This window comes from Halichoerus grypus, chromosome 4, assembly GCF_964656455.1.
Source record: "Halichoerus grypus chromosome 4, mHalGry1.hap1.1, whole genome shotgun sequence".
Lineage (NCBI taxonomy): Eukaryota > Metazoa > Chordata > Mammalia > Carnivora > Phocidae > Halichoerus > Halichoerus grypus.
Window position 1 is genome coordinate 175,121,060 of NC_135715.1, and position 18,258 is coordinate 175,139,317.

The 18,258-nt window shown below is 52.4% G+C and overlaps 1 protein-coding gene across 4 annotated transcripts in view; it reads left to right on the forward strand.

Annotated features, from left to right (window-relative positions):
* Nucleotides 1-10,053, forward strand: part of PNKD (PNKD metallo-beta-lactamase domain containing) — a 59,355-nt gene extending 49,302 nt beyond the window's left edge. For 2 of the 4 annotated variants that reach the window (XM_036083100.2, XM_036083102.2), the window contains 8 exons: nt 3,571-3,686; nt 3,827-3,939; nt 4,606-4,664; nt 5,389-5,481; nt 5,903-6,066; nt 6,775-6,861; nt 7,786-7,901; nt 8,121-10,053. In XM_036083100.2, coding sequence (XP_035938993.1) covers nt 3,571-3,686; nt 3,827-3,939; nt 4,606-4,664; nt 5,389-5,481; nt 5,903-6,066; nt 6,775-6,861; nt 7,786-7,901; nt 8,121-8,294 — 922 coding nt within the window. In that variant the 3' untranslated portion in view covers nt 8,295-10,053. The remainder of the gene's footprint in view (nt 1-3,570; nt 3,687-3,826; nt 3,940-4,605; nt 4,665-5,388; nt 5,482-5,902; nt 6,067-6,774; nt 6,862-7,785; nt 7,902-8,120) is intronic. The other 2 variants (XM_036083101.2, XM_036083104.2) reach the window with 1 other exon arrangement.
* The last annotated feature ends 8,205 nt before the right edge of the window (nt 10,054-18,258 follow it).

Sequence of the window (18,258 nt, forward strand, 5' to 3'; positions counted from 1 at the left end):
ACGTCTTCCCTAACCGCAGACAGTCAGCAAAACCGAGGCGTTAACGTCCATATAAACTCTTACCGACTCTCCAGACCTTACTGAAATTTTTCCAGTTGTCCCATTAACATTCCTCTTCTGGTCTAGAATCCGATCCAGGACATTTATGTTGTTCCAGCCGATCCCTTCCTGCTGGGCCTATCTGGTGCGCCGGCTCTGTAATTACCAGAGCACAGCGCAGAGAACGGGCAGCCCCTGCCGGCTGGCTGCTTTCCTCCCCGCGGGGACTTTTACACTTCCCGTCTGTCCCATTCTTGGTGAGCCTTCCCCAGATTCTGGCCCAGCGGGCTCCCTCGCTTCTTGGAAATGTCACCTCCAGAGTGGCCTTCCTTGATGTCACCATTCTCTGTTCTGTTGCCCAGTTTGGTGTTGTCATCTTGACTTGACAATGTGTTTGTTATCCTGCCTGTCCCACTAGCGTATAAGCTGCCAGAGGGCAGTGACTCTGCCTTACTCACTCTGCCCAAAGCCGAGCCAGGCCTCACTAAATACTGTTGCATGGGTGAAAGTGGGAAGATCTGCAACTGATTTGAAAATGAAACAGAAAGAGAGCCAGGGCGCCTGAGTGGCTCAGTCGGTTGGACGTCTGCCTTCAGCTCGGGTCGTGATCCCAGGGTTGGTTCTGGGATCGAGCCCCACGTCGGGCTCCCTGCACAGTGGGGAGCCTGCTTCTCCCATTCCCACAGCTGCTCCCCCTGGCTGTACTCTCTATCTCTGTCAAATAAATAAATAAAATCTGAAAGAGAGAGAGAAAGAAAGAAAGAAAAGAAAGAAAGACTATGGAAACTGGACATAAAGACACAGAAAGCATGGCAAAACCCTGCCACAGGGTGTCCAATTTCCCCAGGCACACAGGTGCACGGGCACCCAGAACAGAGATGGCAGTGATTAATCTCTAATGCAATCATGGAGACCTGCTCATGTTTGACCAACTTGTTTGTAGACAAATCAGCCAGCTCTTCCCAAAGGGGCCTCAAGAGTGGCTGCCCCTGCCCCCTCCACCCCAAGATAGACACAGCAAATCTCCGTAGATATTTAGGGTCCATCATCTACCCCCAACCCTGCACCTTGACTCCTCTCAGGCTTTTTTTTTTTTAAGATTTTATTTATTTATTTGAGAGAGAGAGAGCAGGAGAGAGAGCGAGCAGGGGGGAGGGGCAGAGGGAGAAGGAGAAGCAGACTCCACGCTGAGCAGGGAGTCCGACATGGGGCTCAGTCCCAGGACCCTGGGATCACGACCTGAGCTGAAGGCAGACACTTAACCAACTGAACCACTGAGGTGCCCCTTCTCTGTCTCAGTCTTAATCAGCCAGAATCCCTGCCCCTTTTCTGACTGACTTGCTGGATGACCCTAAACATTGACACAGGAGGCTTTTGACACCAGCAGCCCAGCACCCCACCCTGGTCTCATTTTTCCTTGTGAGACCAAGGTGTGAGACAGCTTGAAGTGGCTCGTCCTGAGCTGGCTGGGCTGCTCACAATATTTGCAGGGCCCAGTGTAAAATGGAATCTGGAGCCTCTTGCTCAAAGAGCAGGAAAAAGGTGCCATGAAAGATACTAAAATATAAGCTTTTCCTTTCTTCTATGATTTCGCTTTTGACTTGTCTTGATGTTTTTATTTATTTATTTATTTTAAGATTTTATCTGTTTGACAGAGACACAGTGAGAGAGGGAACACAAGCAGGGGGAGTGGGAGAGCGAGAAGCAGGCTTCCTGCAGAGCAGGGAGTCCGATGTGGGGCTTGATCCCAGGACCCTGGGCTCATGACCTGAGCGGAAGGCAGACGCTTAACGACTGAGCCACCCAGGCGCCCCTGTCCTGATGTTTTTAATTTGCTACTTAACATCAGCATAAGTAAAGAAAAATTAAAAATCTAAATTATCAGCATGAATTTTGCCTTTTGCTTTATTATATACAATCCCAGTTTTTTGTTTTTGATTTGCGGGGGGGGGGGGGGGTTACAGGTAGGAGGGGGAGAGAATCCCAAGCAGGCTCCACAGCAGCGCAGAGCGCTATCCCACAACCCTGCGATCAGGACCTGAGCTGAAACCGAGTGGGAGAGGTTCAACCACCTGAGCCACCCAGGCACCCCTGTACAATCCCAGTTTCAAATGCAAATATAAGGACATTTAAGTCACATATGAAATCACTGAAACTGTAGTTCACGTTTCCTAGCTTGTACACAGTATTTCGTTCTTACCCAAGCAGTGGAAATGCCGCACAAAACGGAATCACCTGTTTCTATTTTCACTTTTGGTACACCCACATTCTGCCAGCCCCGTCTGCCTCCGGCTTACTAACGAGCCAGGGAGGACGGAAGGGACAGGAGAGATGGGCTACCCTCTTTCCCTTGCCTCCTGTAGCGTTGTTTGCAGCGAAAACGGATCATACAGGGAAGTAACACGAGTTAAGAAAGGATGGGGCAGGGTTTCTCGGTCATTTGTGTTTCTTAGAACACCTTCTTTATGCATCTGAAGCACGTTCTGGTTTGGGCCAAAGGCGTGGCCTCTGTATACATAGATGTATACTCACCTTGTAGCCCCTTTGAGTCTTGAATCCCCACCACGGTGGGGCCACCAGAATCCTGTGCTCGTGGGCACCGTGAACGTGGGGCGGGGGTGGGGGTGGGGGGAAACAGCAGGGAGCGAGCATGCGCACACTGTGTGGGCTGCGACCCCGGCATTCCCTTGTCCTATCAGACTTCACTTCCGGGACACAAATCCAAAGGTAAAATCATGAAGAATTTCAAGATGGCGGCAGTGGAGCATTGAACCCAGAGTGGGGCCGTGTGTGCCTGGGCCGGTCACATGCTCGCCCTGCATGCCGCCATCCTGTGTTTGGAGGACTCTTAGTCACAAGACCCCTCTGTGCCTTGTGCCACTTTCTCGCCTGTCGCATTTGTAGCCTGAGATGGCCTGACATGGTGGTGGGAAGAGGGAGTGTGGTCAGGCCATCCCGCCTCGCCTCTGCCTGCTTCCTCCACCAACCCACCGGACAGAACTTTCTATAATTTCCCCAAACAAGGCCCTGCTGTCTGCTGCCTCTGGGCCTTGCCTGTTGTTTCCTCTGCCCCGGAGGCTCTCCGAGTTTGGTCCCCGGGCCGGGCCAGCGGCAACCAGCAGCACCTGGAGCTTGTTAGAAATGCACATTCCCAGGCCCCACCCCGGACCGGCTGAGCCGGCACAGACAGGGGGACGAGGCAGGGAGTCTGGTTCAGCAGCTCCCCGGCGTGATGTGATGCGCCACTGCTCTTTGGAACTACGTTTCCCACCTCATTTCGCTGCCTAACTCCTCCACCCCTTTTGTGGAATAAACCCCTCACCCTCGGAGTCCCTTCTGTGAATCCCTCCGCTCACACCTCCCCCGATGGGCCTGGGGCTTGGGGGTGCCTGTCCCCTTCTCCCTCTCGGCCGGAGCACCGAGCAGGGCAAACAGTAGGCACACACTAAGCGCCGGCAGAGACGCGCGCCCGCGGGTGTGGCCGAGGGCGGGGACGGGGGCGGGGCTGAGCGCAGACCTCCCGCCCTGCAGGTACAGCCTGTACACGCGCACCTGGCTCGGGTACCTCTTCTACCGCCAGCAGCTGCGCAGGGCTCGGAACCGCTACCCCAAAGGCCACTCCAGAACGCAGCCCCGCCTCTTCAACGGTGAGCTCTGGCTGCCCCGGGCCAGCGTGGCCCCAAGCCGTGCCCACCCCCCACCCCCGCCTACGCCCCATCCTACTACCCCCCTCGACCGCTGGGCTCCCTGCCCGGCACCCCGCCCACGGCCCATCTCTGTCCCCCAGGAGTGAAGGTGCTTCCCATCCCCGTCCTCTCAGACAACTACAGCTACCTCATCATCGACACCCATGCCCGGCTGGCTGTGGCTGTGGACCCCTCAGACCCTCAGGCCGTGCAGGTGAGGGGAGGACTGGGGGCGGGGCAGGGGTACTTTGGGTCATCGTGGGGACTGGCAGCTTTCCCTCACTGGAGAGGGGCTGTCCCTGATCCCTCTGCCAGTGGGATGTGCCCCCTCCTTGTGCCCTCACACACAGACCCTGACATGCAAGTACACACAGAGACCCCCCACAACCACAGCAGGGGGTGGGGCCAGTGTCCAGGGCATGGCGGGGGCTCGGGGGGGGGGGGGAGGGGACAGCCGAAGGGGAAGCCGAGCCAGACGGAAAGGGATGCCGACTCAGGACCATGGTCTGAGGTTTCTTCTGTCTTTCACTCTCTGTGGCCCCTTTCTGACCCTCCTACTTCTCTCCTCATCTGTGTCTGTCAGTGTCTGGGTCTCTCCATCTTTCCTTCCCGTTTCTTATTTCTCTGTGTGCACATGTATCTGTGTGTTCCTCTGCCCCTCGCGCCTCCCTCCACCCACCTCCCCATGGCCTCCCCTATGCCCTGGCTCAGCCTCGGCTGCCCCCCATCTCCCCAGCCTTCTCCTCCCTACCCTCTCATTCTCTAGCTCATCACCTCCCTGTCCCTCATCCTCCCTGCTCTCCCCCCTTTGCCCAGCACCTGCGCCCCTGTCCCTTCCTGCACACTGCTCCTCAGTCTCAGTACCTCTTCTCTCCCCCAGGCTTCCATTGAAAAGGAGGGCGTTAATTTGGTTGCCATCCTCTGCACCCACAAGCACTGGTAAGGGGCTGGGGTGGGGGTCTGGGTACAGATGATCTTCCCTGGCCGACCCTTGCCCCAGTGGGCTTGGCAGGACTAGGCCCAGTGAGGACAGGCTGGGCTGGGGGGCAGGGAGTAAGGATGCGAGGGCACCCACCTTCTTCATAAAGTCATGGGGACACCAGCAGAGAAGGAGGGAATGGGTGGGTCTCCCACCGCAGCACTTATCAGGCTCCTGAAACCCTAGAGGAGGGCAGGGCAGGCATTTATCTTTCGTTCCTTGGGCATGTATTAGATGCCCAGTGTGCTCAGGACATGGGCAAACCCTGTGAGTTCTTTCCTCAAGGAGATTATAGTCCGGTAGGGGAGACAGCCTTGTGTGACAGTGTACAACAATGACAAACATTTAGGTGGCAGTTGGCACAAAGTACATGAGGTGGAGGCCCTTGGTGAAGTGTGACCAGATCCACTTGGAGGAATTAGAGGCTGATGACCCTGGAGCTGAGAGAGTCCAGAAAGATCGGTCGGCACTGGCTGGGCAATGGAGGGGAGGGGTGGCAAGTCGTGGGGATGACACTGAGAGCAGGGGAGCAGCTCGAACAAAGGCCTAGAGGTGTGGACAGCTTGGCTCGGTTCAGAAGCCTAGGGTTCAGGGCTCGAAGGCCTGGAGATCTGGAATGAGGAAGGCAAAGAGGCCTAGTACCATTGCCCCTCAGAGTCCCTGCCTGTCTCTGCCATCCTCCAGGGACCACAGTGGAGGAAACCGTGACCTCAGCCGGTGGCACCAGGACTGTCGGGTGTATGGGAGCCCTCAGGACGGCATCCCCTACCTCACCCAGTAAGTCCCTGACCCGGGGTGGGTGGCCCTTCTGTGCCCCCTTTCCCACACCCCATTCTGCAGTCGACTATTGCAGGACTGCCAGCAGTTGGATCTTTGCTGAAGCCCTTCGTGGCCCTTAGAGGGCATATCACAGCCCACCCCCCAACTCATCCAGCCATGGTCCCCAAGAGAGGGAGAGGCGAGGGTTTGGATCTGAAGCCCTGGGCACTGTCAGTGCCTTCCCTGTCTGGTGTGGGGTGTGTCTGTCCCCTTCTCCCTCTTGGCCTGAGGACTGAGCAGGGCAAACAGTAAGGCTCCGTCCAGACACTGCATGTCCCTGCCTCCTTCAAATCACCCAGCCCCTTGGGCCTCGGGTAGGGCAAGGATCAGCACGGCCCAAGCTCTAGCACCTTCTCTCCCCTACTGCCTTGCTTCTCAGTCCTCTGTGTCATCAAGATGTGGTTAGCGTGGGACGGCTTCAGATCCAGGCTCTGGCCACTCCTGGCCACACGCAAGGCCATCTGGTCTACCTGCTGGATGGGGAGCCCTACAAGGGTCCCTCCTGCCTCTTCTCAGGGGACCTGCTCTTCCTCTCTGGCTGTGGTGAGTTCCTCCCAAAAAGGGAAGCAGGAGTGGGGGGTAGGGGTCAGGGCAGAGACCCAAGGACAGCACAGCCGCATGCAGTGCATGAAAACTTCGCTTTCAGTGCAGACACTGCCTTGCTGTTACTCCCGTCGCGTTAGCCCATTGTTTTGAACACCCTCACGACCCCCCCACAGGGGATGCACAGAATGAGACAATGCTTGCAACTGAGTACAGACCTGGCAGGGCGTTTGTTTCCACTGGGTAGAGCCTACCTAGTTCTCCAGTACCTGGAGAGACTAGGTTGCAAAAAGTGGAGAAGCCCCGAATGAGAGGGTGACCCGTGGGTAGGGGAGGATCACGGTCCCAGGCTGCGCGGAGTCTCAGAGGGCAGCCCAGGCAAAGAAAGAAGTGCTCCGTGGAAAAGAGCCACCCCACACCAACTGTGCCTGGGGCCCTGGGCACTCAGCCTGAAGATTCCATCCCCCTCTCCATCCACGTGTCAATATGTGCAGTGCGGGCCTTCCCACAGGCTTGGTTGGGGAGTGACTGTGGGCTCAGCAACCAGTGGGAAGGAGGACGTAGAGGCCTGGGGGGTGAGTGTGGCAGGGGCCAGGTTGAGGCCTGGTGGCCAGCCCCAGCTATGCACGCTGGTCCCCACCCCCCTCCATGTACCTTAGACTGAGCTGTGTTCTTCTACCTTGTAACACACCCACTGCCCCTCACCAGGACGGACCTTTGAGGGCACCGCAGAGACCATGCTGAGCTCCCTGGACACGGTGCTGGGGCTGGGGGATGACACTCTGCTGTGGCCTGGTGAGGTCCCCCTCCCACTCCTCCCTCACTCCCCTGGAGTCCCAGCCGCCCCAGCTGCTGGCCCAGAGGGGACACCACTCCAGCTCTGGAGCCAACTCTAGCCGTGAGGGCAGAGCCCCCTTCATTCTGGAGTTCTGGCTCTGAATGCCTCTGCTTCTCACGCCAACTGCCCCTGACAGCCAGCCCTCGGCCTCTTGGGAGCCCTGTAGGCCCCAGTGCATCCCAGAGAGATGGCTGATATTTTATAGCCAGAGCCGAGAACAGAAAACAGCCTTTGCTTATCAGAGAAGTCAGTAAATCCGCTCCGCACGTATCCACTGCATGCATCCGTAGCCCACATTGCGTGTGCATCCGTCCCCATGCATGTATGTGGCACGTCTGTCCGTCCAGGCGTCCAGACACTGCATGTCCCTACATACATCCACGAACATTGGATAGCCATAGTTCCTCAAACACATCGCTGAGATGTCAGCTAATCTGCGGAACGTATATTTATCCATCCCCTCATTTGACAAATACTTGATTGAATGCCAAACGCATACCAGGCTCTGTCCTAGGCACCAGGAACACATCTGTGTTCTAGGAGCATTATTTTTCCCACTTGCCAGATGACAAAACTGCGGCTCAGAGAGGTGCCATGACTTGGCTGAGGTTGCACAGCTGGGCAGGGGCAGAGTCAGGGCTAGGATGCGGGACTCCCAGCTCCAGGTCTGGCGGTTTTGCCCCTGAACCGCTTCAGCCCCTTCGCTCGTGGCTGACCTGTGCCCACATTTAGAGAAGCAGCCCCGTGTGGTTGGGGCTTTCCCGGCAGTGCCAGCCCTCCCCCTGGTCGTCAGGTAGCCGGAGGGCTTTTTCTGATCACACCACCCTTCTCTCTGTGTCCTGCATCTTGGCCCCCCACCCCCACCCCCCGGTGGTCCTTAGGTCACGAGTACGCAGAAGAGAACCTGGGCTTTGCAGGTGTGGTGGAGCCCGAGAACCTGGCCCGGGAGAGGAAGATGCAGTGGGTCCAGAGGCAGCGAATGGAGCGCAAGAGCACGGTGCGGGGCGGGGCCTGGGGTCCAGCCCGGGGAGGGGGGTGTGCCCAGGGCACTCCCAGCAGGAGCCCCTCCGTGCTGAGCTGCGGCCTGCAGACCCATCCCTAGAGCCCCGACATGTTTGGTACACAGGCCTTCAAGGGAGGCCCCCTGGCTCCTGAGATGGGAGGGGACAGGGAGGCTTCCAGACTCTCCGCCAAACCGGTGCCTCTCGTCCCACAGTGCCCGTCCACCCTGGGAGAAGAGCGCTCCTACAACCCCTTCCTGAGGACGCACTGTCTGGTGCTGCAGGAGGCTCTGGGGCCAGGCCCGGGCCCCACGGGGGACGACGGCTGCTCCCGGGCCCAGCTCCTGGAGAAGCTCCGCCAGCTGAAGGACCTGCACAAGAGCAAGTGACAGCCCCCAGCCCACCGCAGCCCGCCCCCCACGGCGGGGAGGCCCCCCCACATTGCCCGCACCACACCATCCCCCTCATTGCTGCCACCACCACCTCATCGGCGCCCACGGTGGGCCTCAGGCCCCAGCACTGTCGGGGGGAGGAGGGACGAGAGGACGGAGGGGACGAGGCCATGAGACCAAGAGGATGGAGGCTGGTCAAAGGCTCGGAGACCCCATGGGGGGGGCGGGGTAGGCTGAGTCATCCAGGGCGAGAGGAAAGGGTCTGGGACATCTCCAGACCCAGCTGGGAGGGTGCCTCCTCCCTGGCCCCGCTCCTGCCCCTGGTGAGGAAGCAGAGAGTGCTGGTCGCCGCTCCCTCAGGAGGCCTCACTCGCTGCAGCCCCTGAACCCAGGCCAGCAGGAGTCGTGAGCGGGTTGAGACCTTTCCCCCCTTCTCCCTTCCAGGCTTGGGAAAGACACTCAGGCCCCCCAGAGTGGCCTGAGGTGTGGTGCCTTGGAAAAGTGGTCACTCAGAGGGGCAGCTGGGCTCCGGTGTCCTGAGACACTGGCCCTCCTCCCCAAGCCTCCCCCCTGTGTCCCCCCCCCCCACCATGAAGGCATTTTTTAAACAGAGCCATTTCTGGGAAAGATGAAAGGGCTGGACGTCTGCGTGTCTGGACAGTCTCGGCCTCAGTGACTCCCCCGCAGCCTGGAAGAGGGAGGGTCCTGTTGCCACAGAAACAGCGCCCTCGGGCTGAGGAGACACCGGGAGCTGGAACTGCAGCCCCACAGGCGGGGCCCAAAGGAACCCCCTTCCCTGGGGGCAGAGAGCCATCCTCCACCGCAGCCGCAGCAGTTTTCTCCTGATGGCCCTTGTTCTTAGGAACTTCTGCCTTGTTCTAACTCCTGCTTTACCCTCAGGCCCTCTGCTCTTTTAGTTACGAAGCCATTCCTCTGGCCCTCTGCGGTTTGCCAAGAACATCCCCATGTCATTTCTCATTCGATCCTTGGTCCCATCCTGGCTGGGGAAAGGGGTCTACGCAGCAGAGTGCAGAAATCAGAAGTCTGGGAGCAGAGAGCTGTCAGCTCTTGAGTGAGTGGTGGCCTCCAGGACCCCAGGTCTGAAACCCAGCTCAGCCTCTCCTCTGGTCTCTGGTCCAGGTCCCTTCGGGGCCACAGAGAGGATCCCTAAGGTCCTCGAGCAAGCAAACCTCGGGTCAGCTGGGAGCCTTCTCTTCCTGTGTTCAAGCTTTCCCTCGGGCTCTGCTCGCCTCTGGTGAGCCTCCGAGATACCCCCTGCCCTCAGTGTCCCCTCATCATCCCGCCTCTGCCCCTGTCCCCGGCCATAGCCTCTGGTACCAACTCTAGCAATACCGCCAGAATAGAGTTCCCCCCCCCCCAAGACATGCAGTTCCATGCCGCTGTGCCTTTGCTCATGCTGTTCCTTCAGACTGGAATGCCTTTCCCCTGCTCCTCCGGCCTTGTCTGCCTGGCAAACACCCACTCATCTCTCACAACCCCCCTCAAAGACCCCCTCATCCAGGAAGACAACCCCCATGCCCCTCACCCTCCAGGCTACCTCTGCTCTTTGTAAATGCTTCTCCCTTGTGGCACTTCTCACACTGTATGTTACTTGTTTACATGTTTGTCTCCCCTCCTAGACTGTGAACCCTTCAGGGCATGGACTGTATCTTATGCATCTCTGTAATTCTGCGCCCAGCACGGTGCCTGGCCCACAGGAGGCGCTCAATAAATCTTGAATGAATGAATAATTTAACTGGGGCTCGATCACTCAATGAGATCATCTTTACTGGTGGTTCCATTTTCCTGTCTGAGTTACCAGTCTGCTAACTTGGAGCTCCTGCGCTCCAAGAGCCTTGGCCCGGAAACAGTGCTATAAATACACCCTCCCATGGCCTGTGTGCACTTGCTCAGGGTTACGGCATGCTCACCTCAGGGTTTTCCAGAGCTTGGGAGGCACAGGTGCACCCCTGGCCGCAGGGGAGAGGGATAGCCCTGAGGGCCAAGGCCCTGGCACTAGCCTCTCTTCAACGCGTCTCTTTAACGGAGGCAGACTCCGGGTCCATACTTTAGTCGGCCAACTATCTTGAGTTAAACTTTAACACTGTGGTTTTGTTTTCATTGTATCTACCTTTGAGGTCAATATTTTTTCTTAATTTATTATTTATTTTAGAGAGAGCACACAGGTACATGCGGAGGGGCAGAGAGGGAGGCAAAGGGACAAGCAGACTCCCCGTTGAGTGAGGAGCCTGACTTGGGGCTTGATCCCACCACCCCGAGATCATGACCTGAACCGACACTCAACCGCCTGAGTCACCCAGGTGCCCCTGGGGTCAATATTTTTGACAAGTGATGGCAGTTTTCTTTTTTTCTTTTGTTTCCACAAAGTGATAGCAGTTTTCAATTCATGAAAGTAATTATAGATATTTATTGAAATAGGGATGAAGTAAAGGTGGCCCTGGGCCATGGCAGAACTCCTTTTTTTTTTTTTTTTTTAAGATTTATTTATTTATTTGAGAGAAAGAAAGCGTGAGTGGTGGGGGGGGTGTGTGCAGAGAGAAAGGAAGAGAGAGAGAATCTCAAGCAGACTCCCCACTGAGCACAGAGTCCAACCCGGGGCTCAATCCCACGACCCTGCGATCATGACCTGAGCCAAACTCAAGAGCCAGCCGCTCAACTGACTGAGCCACCCGGGGAACCCCATAGCAAAACTCTTAAAGGTGGCCTTGATATGGCTGAAGACGGGGCAGCACTGGCCTAATTCCACATTTCCTTGGGGCCAGACCAAGGCATAGTTTTCCCACCCCTGGGCACAATTCAGCCTACCCTCCTAGGCGCCCCTCACCCCAAGGAAGGAACCTTGGCAATGGCCCCGCTATCCTGGATCAGGGCTGCACTTAGGGTGGGCGTGGAGGAAGGGGCCATGGTCCTCACCTTCCAGAGGAAGGGCAGCTCTCTGTGCTCTGTGGTTGTCTCTGGGTCACTCCTATCTTGAATGGGCAAGCCCCAGGGCCAGGTCTCTTTGGGTATGCCCAGCTACAAGGGGCGTTTGGTGATGGTTCTCTAGGGTTGGTGAAGCATTTTCCTAGAGCCTCAGGTGATCAGCCCACTGGGACATTGTTGTGAATGATGGCCCATGCTTTCTGTGGTGCTGGCACTGACCAGCAATAACCAGGCTATCTGCCCTTTGCTTACAAGACAGCAGGTGTCACTGGCCTCAGAGACTTCGGTTCCATTCCCAGCTCTGTCACGCAACATCCAAGTGACCTTGGGCAAATTTCACTTCCCTGACCTGTTTCTTCACCTTCCGTGGAGATGACAACCTTGAATGAGTCAGAACACTTTCAGGTGCAAGTGACATACTCAACAGTAAGGAACTTAAACCAAGAGGAAAACTTATCAGCTGGTGAAATTAAGAAGTGGGACATTATGTCCTGGCGCCTGCAGGCATCGCTAGATCCACAGATTCAAAGGGCCATTTTATCATTCAGCTCAGCTTTCTTCTGCATTGGTATCATTCTCTGCCAGCCTTTCTCCCTGCAGCGGAAAGATCATGTCTGTAAGTTCTAGGCTTACAGGCTACTAGTTGGTTCATCAAACCTAGCAGGACCTCCAATAGTCGCAAGGGTTGAGTTTCATTGGTTCAGCTTGGGTCATGTGCCCAATCCTGAGCCAATCAGGAGTTAGGGGAATGGGCCCCTCTCACCAGCCAGGTTAGGTCACATGACCACACTTGGAAGGGCAGTGTCAGACCCAACTGAAAGGTGCGCTGAGGCTGTGGAAAACGTCCCCCAGACTAATAGGGGGTCTGATACCAGAAATGATGCAAGGCCCAAAAGCACTGACGTTCGCCAACAATTCCACTTATTAGAGGCTGTTAGGAGAGTCTGATGAGCAAGGGCATATGAAGTCACTTTGGAAAATGCTACATCAGATTTCTGGTGCTATAACTCATTATATAGAAGAAATGGAGGTAGACAGGTGGCCCCAAAGGTATTTGAATAATACCTAGTTTTAAAAATAACCAGCAAGCAGTTCATTTTTTCCTGAATCACAGACTGTCTCTAGGGGCAGGAAAGGAGAAAGGGAGGACACTAAGTGGGCAGCCTCAGGCGTTCCAGGGAGGAACAAAGACCAGGGAAGCTGCCATGTGATCGCGAGGAGCCCTGTGCCTACCTGTGTGTGGGGGGGTGGACTTAGACCTCCAAGGCCCTGGCCACACACGGAGACTTTGAAAGTGGGTGGGAACCTAACCCAGGTGGTCAATAAACCCTAGGCAATTACACTTACTGAGTTCCTAACTATGGGCAAAGCCCCACAAAAGATGCAGAGAAAGACATCTGTCTTAGGGTTCTTCGGAGGAACAGAACCAATAGAAAAGGAGATGATAGATGATAGATGATGATGATGGATGGATGGATGGATGGATAGATAGATAATAGTTTGATAATAAGATGGGACAGGGTGGCAGAGAGAGGACTTGGAGAGGGACGGGTCTGGATAGGAATATAGGTTCTGCCTCCGGTTGACCGTGGGTGACGCCAGTCAGGCATCTCATGTCACTGAGCCCCGTTCTAGAGCAACTGGGAGAACTAAGTGAGATGCACAGTGGTGTTCAGTGAACAGCCACCTCTCTCTCCTCTTACTGTTACTAATAAACAAGGGCCAGTCCCTCAGGCACAGTAGGACAAACTGATTAAGAACATGGACTCTGGAGACAGCGCATCTGGGTTGGGGTCCACACTTCCATTTTTTTTTAAGATTTTATTTATTTATTAGAGAGAGAGAGAGAGCACGAGCCGGGGGAAGCAGCAGAGGGAGAGGGAGAAGCAGGCTCCCCACTGAGCAGGGAGCCCGACATAGGGGCTTGATCCCAGGACCCCGGGATCATGACATGAGCTGAAGGCAAACGCTTAACTGAGCCACCCAGGTGCCCCCACGCTTTCCATTTATTAACCGGGTGACCTTGGGCAAGTTACTTAATCTTTCTGTGCCTCCGTCTCTCCTGCATCTGCTGAGGGCATGGCTTGCACCACCGTGGAAGCTGATTGTGAGGATTGAGTGAGTTCATACCTGCTGAGCTGGGCACATCGTGAGCCCTTTCCACGTTAGTGGCTGTGGTTCTGTAGGTGCTGATCCCAGGGGCTGGGAGGACACTGGCTGTGCCTGTCACAGGTTCAGAGAGGCCAACCTGCCCCACATGGCCGCACAGCTAGTAGGTCAACCTGCTACAGAGCTTCCCTCCCCTGGCCTAGCAGCCTCTAAGGGGGGATGGTAACAAGGGTCTGTAGCAGATCTCTTATAGAGGTTTAAAACTTGGACTAACAAACTGGATGTCGATCCTTCTGTGAACTACTTTGTCACGTTTCTTTCTCTCCTAGCAGGAAACAGCCAGCACGAACGGGAAGGGGTCTTGGGGGGGCCGGGGTGGGGGATGAGAAAGAACCTGGGCTCTCAGGAATGGGAGCCTGTGTGGACACGCAGGTGGGAGTCCTGTGCAGCTCCAGGGGCCTCACCAAAGAGAGGGGAGGAAGGAGGGGGGAATCTCTAAAGGGTAAAGAGCTCTGGGAGCAAATCCGCCCTCAGGCCAGGAGGGGGGTGCATAGTAGGGAGGGAACCACATGGGCACCCCTTAAAGAGCATCTAGGCCATAATTTGCTTCTTTTTTTTTCCAACTTTGTCCTAATAATCAAAAATATTTTTTCCAACTTTATATAATTTACATATGAAAGCAATAGGGGTTGCTTTTTATAGATCTTATTTAAATCTATCTTTTATTAACAACTTTATTGAGACGTCATTTACATAACACAAAATTCATCCTTTTAAAGTGTACAACTCAGTGGTTTTGAGTATATGCACTATTTTGTGACCATCACAATCTAATTTTATTTTTTTTAAAGATTTATTTATTGGGGCGCCTGGGTGGCTCAGTCACTAAGCGTCTGCCTTCGGCTCAGGTCATGATCCCAGGGTTCTGGGATCAAGCCCCCCATCGGGCTCCCTGCTCTGCGGGAAGTCTGCTTCTCCCTCTCCCACTCCCCCTGCTTGTGTTCCCTCTCTCGCTGTGTCTCTCTCTGTCAAATAAATAAATAAAATCTTTAAAATAAATAAATAAAAGATTTATTTATTGATTTGATAGAGAGAGAGAAAGCACGTGTTTGGGGGTGGGGGGAGGGACAGAGGGGAGAGAGAAAGAGAAACCCAGACTCTGTGTTGATTGAGGAGCCCCACATGGAGCTCGATTCCATGATCCTGAGATCACGACCTGAGCCAGGAGTCAATCGCTTAATCTGCACTACCCAGGGGCCCCACGATCTAACTTTAGAACATTTACAATCATCCCAAAAAGAAAGCCAGTGCCCATTTGATGTCACTCTGTGCCTCTGCATACCCACACCAGGCTTTCTGTCCCCACAGGTTTACGCAAATCACATTACGTGGCATCAGACAATACGTGGTCTTTTGTGACCAGCTCCTCTCACTAGGCCTGTTCTCAAGTCTCATGTTCTGACACCTGTCAGTACTTTACTCTTCTTACGGTTGAATAATATTGCATTGTGTGTATATACATCACATTTTGTTTAGCCGTGAGTCAGTTGACAGACATATGGGTTCTTTCCAATTTCTGGCTATCATGAATAATGATGCTTTGGTGCTATGAACATCTGTGTACAGGTTTTTGTGCAGACAGATGTTTTCAGTTCTCTTGGGTATAGACCTAGGAGTGGAATTGCTGAGTCATATAGTAACTCCACATTTAACTTTTTGAGGAACTAACAAACTACCTCCTAAAGTAGTTGTGAGTTTTCTTAATGCCATTGACAGTCTCTCACGTGCAGAGAAAGGCTTCTTCAGAATTCACTTTGGCTTTTAAAAATTAATACTCAAAATAAAATTTAAAAAGTAAATAAAATTAGGGGGCACCTGGCTGGCTTAGTCCATAGGGCATGCGACTCTTGATCTTGAGGTCATGAGTTCAAGCCCCACAGTGGGCATAGAGCTTACTAAAAAAATAGTAATAATAAATAAAATTTTAAAAACTAATACTCGGTTTCTTAAATTGCAAATTTTAAAACATAAACATTTTTAAAACTTTTAAGTTCAACTTATCTGTCATATTTTAATCATAAATCCAGTAAATGTTAATAATAACTTTTAAGGGGGCTTTGATTAATAATTGGTCCTCTTTTCAAAATTGCAACTGCTGGGATGCCTGGGTGGCTCAGTCGGTTAAGCGTCTGCCTTCGGCTCAGGTCATGATCCCAGGGTCCTGGGATCGAGTCCCGCATCGGGCTCCCTGTTCCGCGGGGACCCTGCTTCTCCCTCTGCCTCTGCCTCTCTCTCTCTCTCATGAATAAATAAATAAAATCTTTAAAAAAAAATTGCAACTGCTCTAGGTAGTTTATGTTGTATTTATTCATCCCAGATCTTCTACCTCCTTTTTAAAAGGAATTGATTGTTACATGTCAATTATATCTCATAAAGCTGGAAAAAAGTAAAGCAAAATAAAAATAATTCAATTATCTTAAAAAAAAAGAAACCGGCCTCCCAAGTACTTTAACTGCAATCTACTAAAAGTAAACATATAAATACAGTAAATTTGGGGGCACCTGGGTGGCCCGGTTGAGTGTCCAACTCTTGATATCCGCTCAGGTCTTAATCGCATTGAGCTCCATGCTGGGTGTGGAGCTTACTTATAAATAAATAAATAAATAAATAAATAAATAAAGCAAATTTCAAGGTTTTTATTTTATTTTATTTTTTTAATTTTAAGATTTTAAAAAAATGTTTTGGTTCTACTTACAATTCCAGTAAGCATTTAACTTCAGAGTTCAGTTTAAATCAATTATTCAACTGCCTAATTTATTAATTTTTAAAGATTTTGTTTTACTTATTTTTTTTTTTTAAGTAATCTCTATACCCAAAATGGGGCTTGAACACACAAGCACCAAGATCAAGAGTTCCACCCTCTTACGACTGAGCCAGCCAGGTGCCATTCAACTGCCTGATGTAAATTAGAATCTCAAGACTTCTCTTTTTTTATTTTTATTTTTTTTAAGATTTCTTATTTATTCATTTGGGAGAGAGAGAGAGCGAGAGTATGAGTGGGGGAGAGGGGTGGTCAGAGGGAGAAGGAGAAGCAGGCTCCCCGCTGAGCAGGGAGCCCAATGGGGGGCTCCATTCCAGGACCCTGGGATCGTTACCTGAGCTGAAGTCAGACGCTTAACTGCCTGAGCCACCCAAGTGTCCCTCAAGACTTATCTTTTAAGCACGCTTCCACGCCAAATTATTTTAAAGAACTTGAAATACCAAATATGCACAATATGACACACACAAAAATTAATATTTTTAGTTCGATTGTCTCAAGCAATTCTACACATAATTCTAAATCTTCCCAAAGTTGATAGATAATTACCTGATGAGAAGACATTGGAAGATTACCTTCCTGAGGGCTATGGTGGGGGCTGGGGGGCAGCTCCTTCAGTGATTGAGGTTTTTGGACAAGAGTTTTCTTTTTTTGTGACTCTGTTGGGCTGAGCCCCTTTTAATAGCCGCTATGATGCAGACTTGAAAACTTACAAGGTGGGGACCAGATAGCCCACAGCCTGGGGTTTGAGTCCTATCATAATTCAGTTTTCGTCTTTGGTACTGATCACTACCCATGCTGTGGAGCTGCTTGTTTGGATTCAATGTATTGTCTATTTGCTGCTTCATTTTTCTTTGAATTATCTCTAGGAGCCAGACTGGCTTGGGTTGAGTCCTGGCTCTGCCAATTACAGTTGCCCCTTGAACAACATGGGGGTTAGGCATGCCAACACTCCCCCCTTTCAGACACGGTTGAAAATCTGGGCATAGGGGCACCTGGCTGGTTCAGTGGGAGGAGCATGTGACTCTTGATCTTGGGATCATGAGTTAGAGCCCCACATTGGGTGTAGACATCACTTAAATAAATAAATAAACTTAAAAAATAAAACTGAACATTGTGTTTAAAGAAAAAAAAAGAAAAAAAATTTTAAAAAAGAAAGAAAAGCCAGGTATAACTTTGACTCCCCCCAAATTTAACTACTAATAGCCTACTATTGACCCAAAGTCTTACAGATAACATAAAACAGTTGATTAACACGTATTTTGTATATTCTATTATTATATACAGTGTTCTACCAATAAAGTAAGAGAGAGAAAATGTTATTAAGAAGTCATAAAGAAGAGGGTTGCCTGAGTGGCTCAGTCGGTTAAGCATCGGACTCTTGATTTCGGCTCAGGTCATGATCTCAGGGTCGTGGGATCGAGTCCCGTGTCTGCTTGAGATTCTCTCTCTCCCTCTCCCCTGCCCCTCTCCCCTCTCTAAAGAAATAAATAAAATCCTTAAAAAAAAAAAAAAAGAAATCATAAGGAAGAGAAAAGACATTTACAGTACTGTACCATATTTACTGAAAAACATCCGCATATAAGTGGACCCAGGCAGCCCAAACCCATGCTGTTCAAGGGTCAACTGTATCAGCTGCGTGACCCTGGGAAGACATTTAACCTCTTGGTGCCTCAGGTTTCTCAGCCATAAAGTGCAGGGAAAAAAAGGACCTGCTCGCAGGGTTGGTCTGAATACTGAATGAGATCACGTGTGTGCAGCCCTCCAGAACAGTGCGGGCCTACGGTAAGCATGGCTGCAGGGTTTGCTGGGATTGTCATTGTTACCAGCATCACTCTCACATGTGGTCCTATACACGTGGCTCCCAATGGGTTCTACACGTGTGAGGCCACGTCTGACTCAGGGCCATAACTTTCAAGGTCACTTTTTTTTTAAAGTTTATTATTATTATTATTATTTAGTAATCTCTACACCCAACATGAGGATCAAACTCATGATCCCGAGATCAAGAGTCACATGCTCCTCCCACTGAGCCAGCCAGGCGCTCCCTAAGGTCATTCTAATGACCCATGTCATCCCCCTGCCATGTCA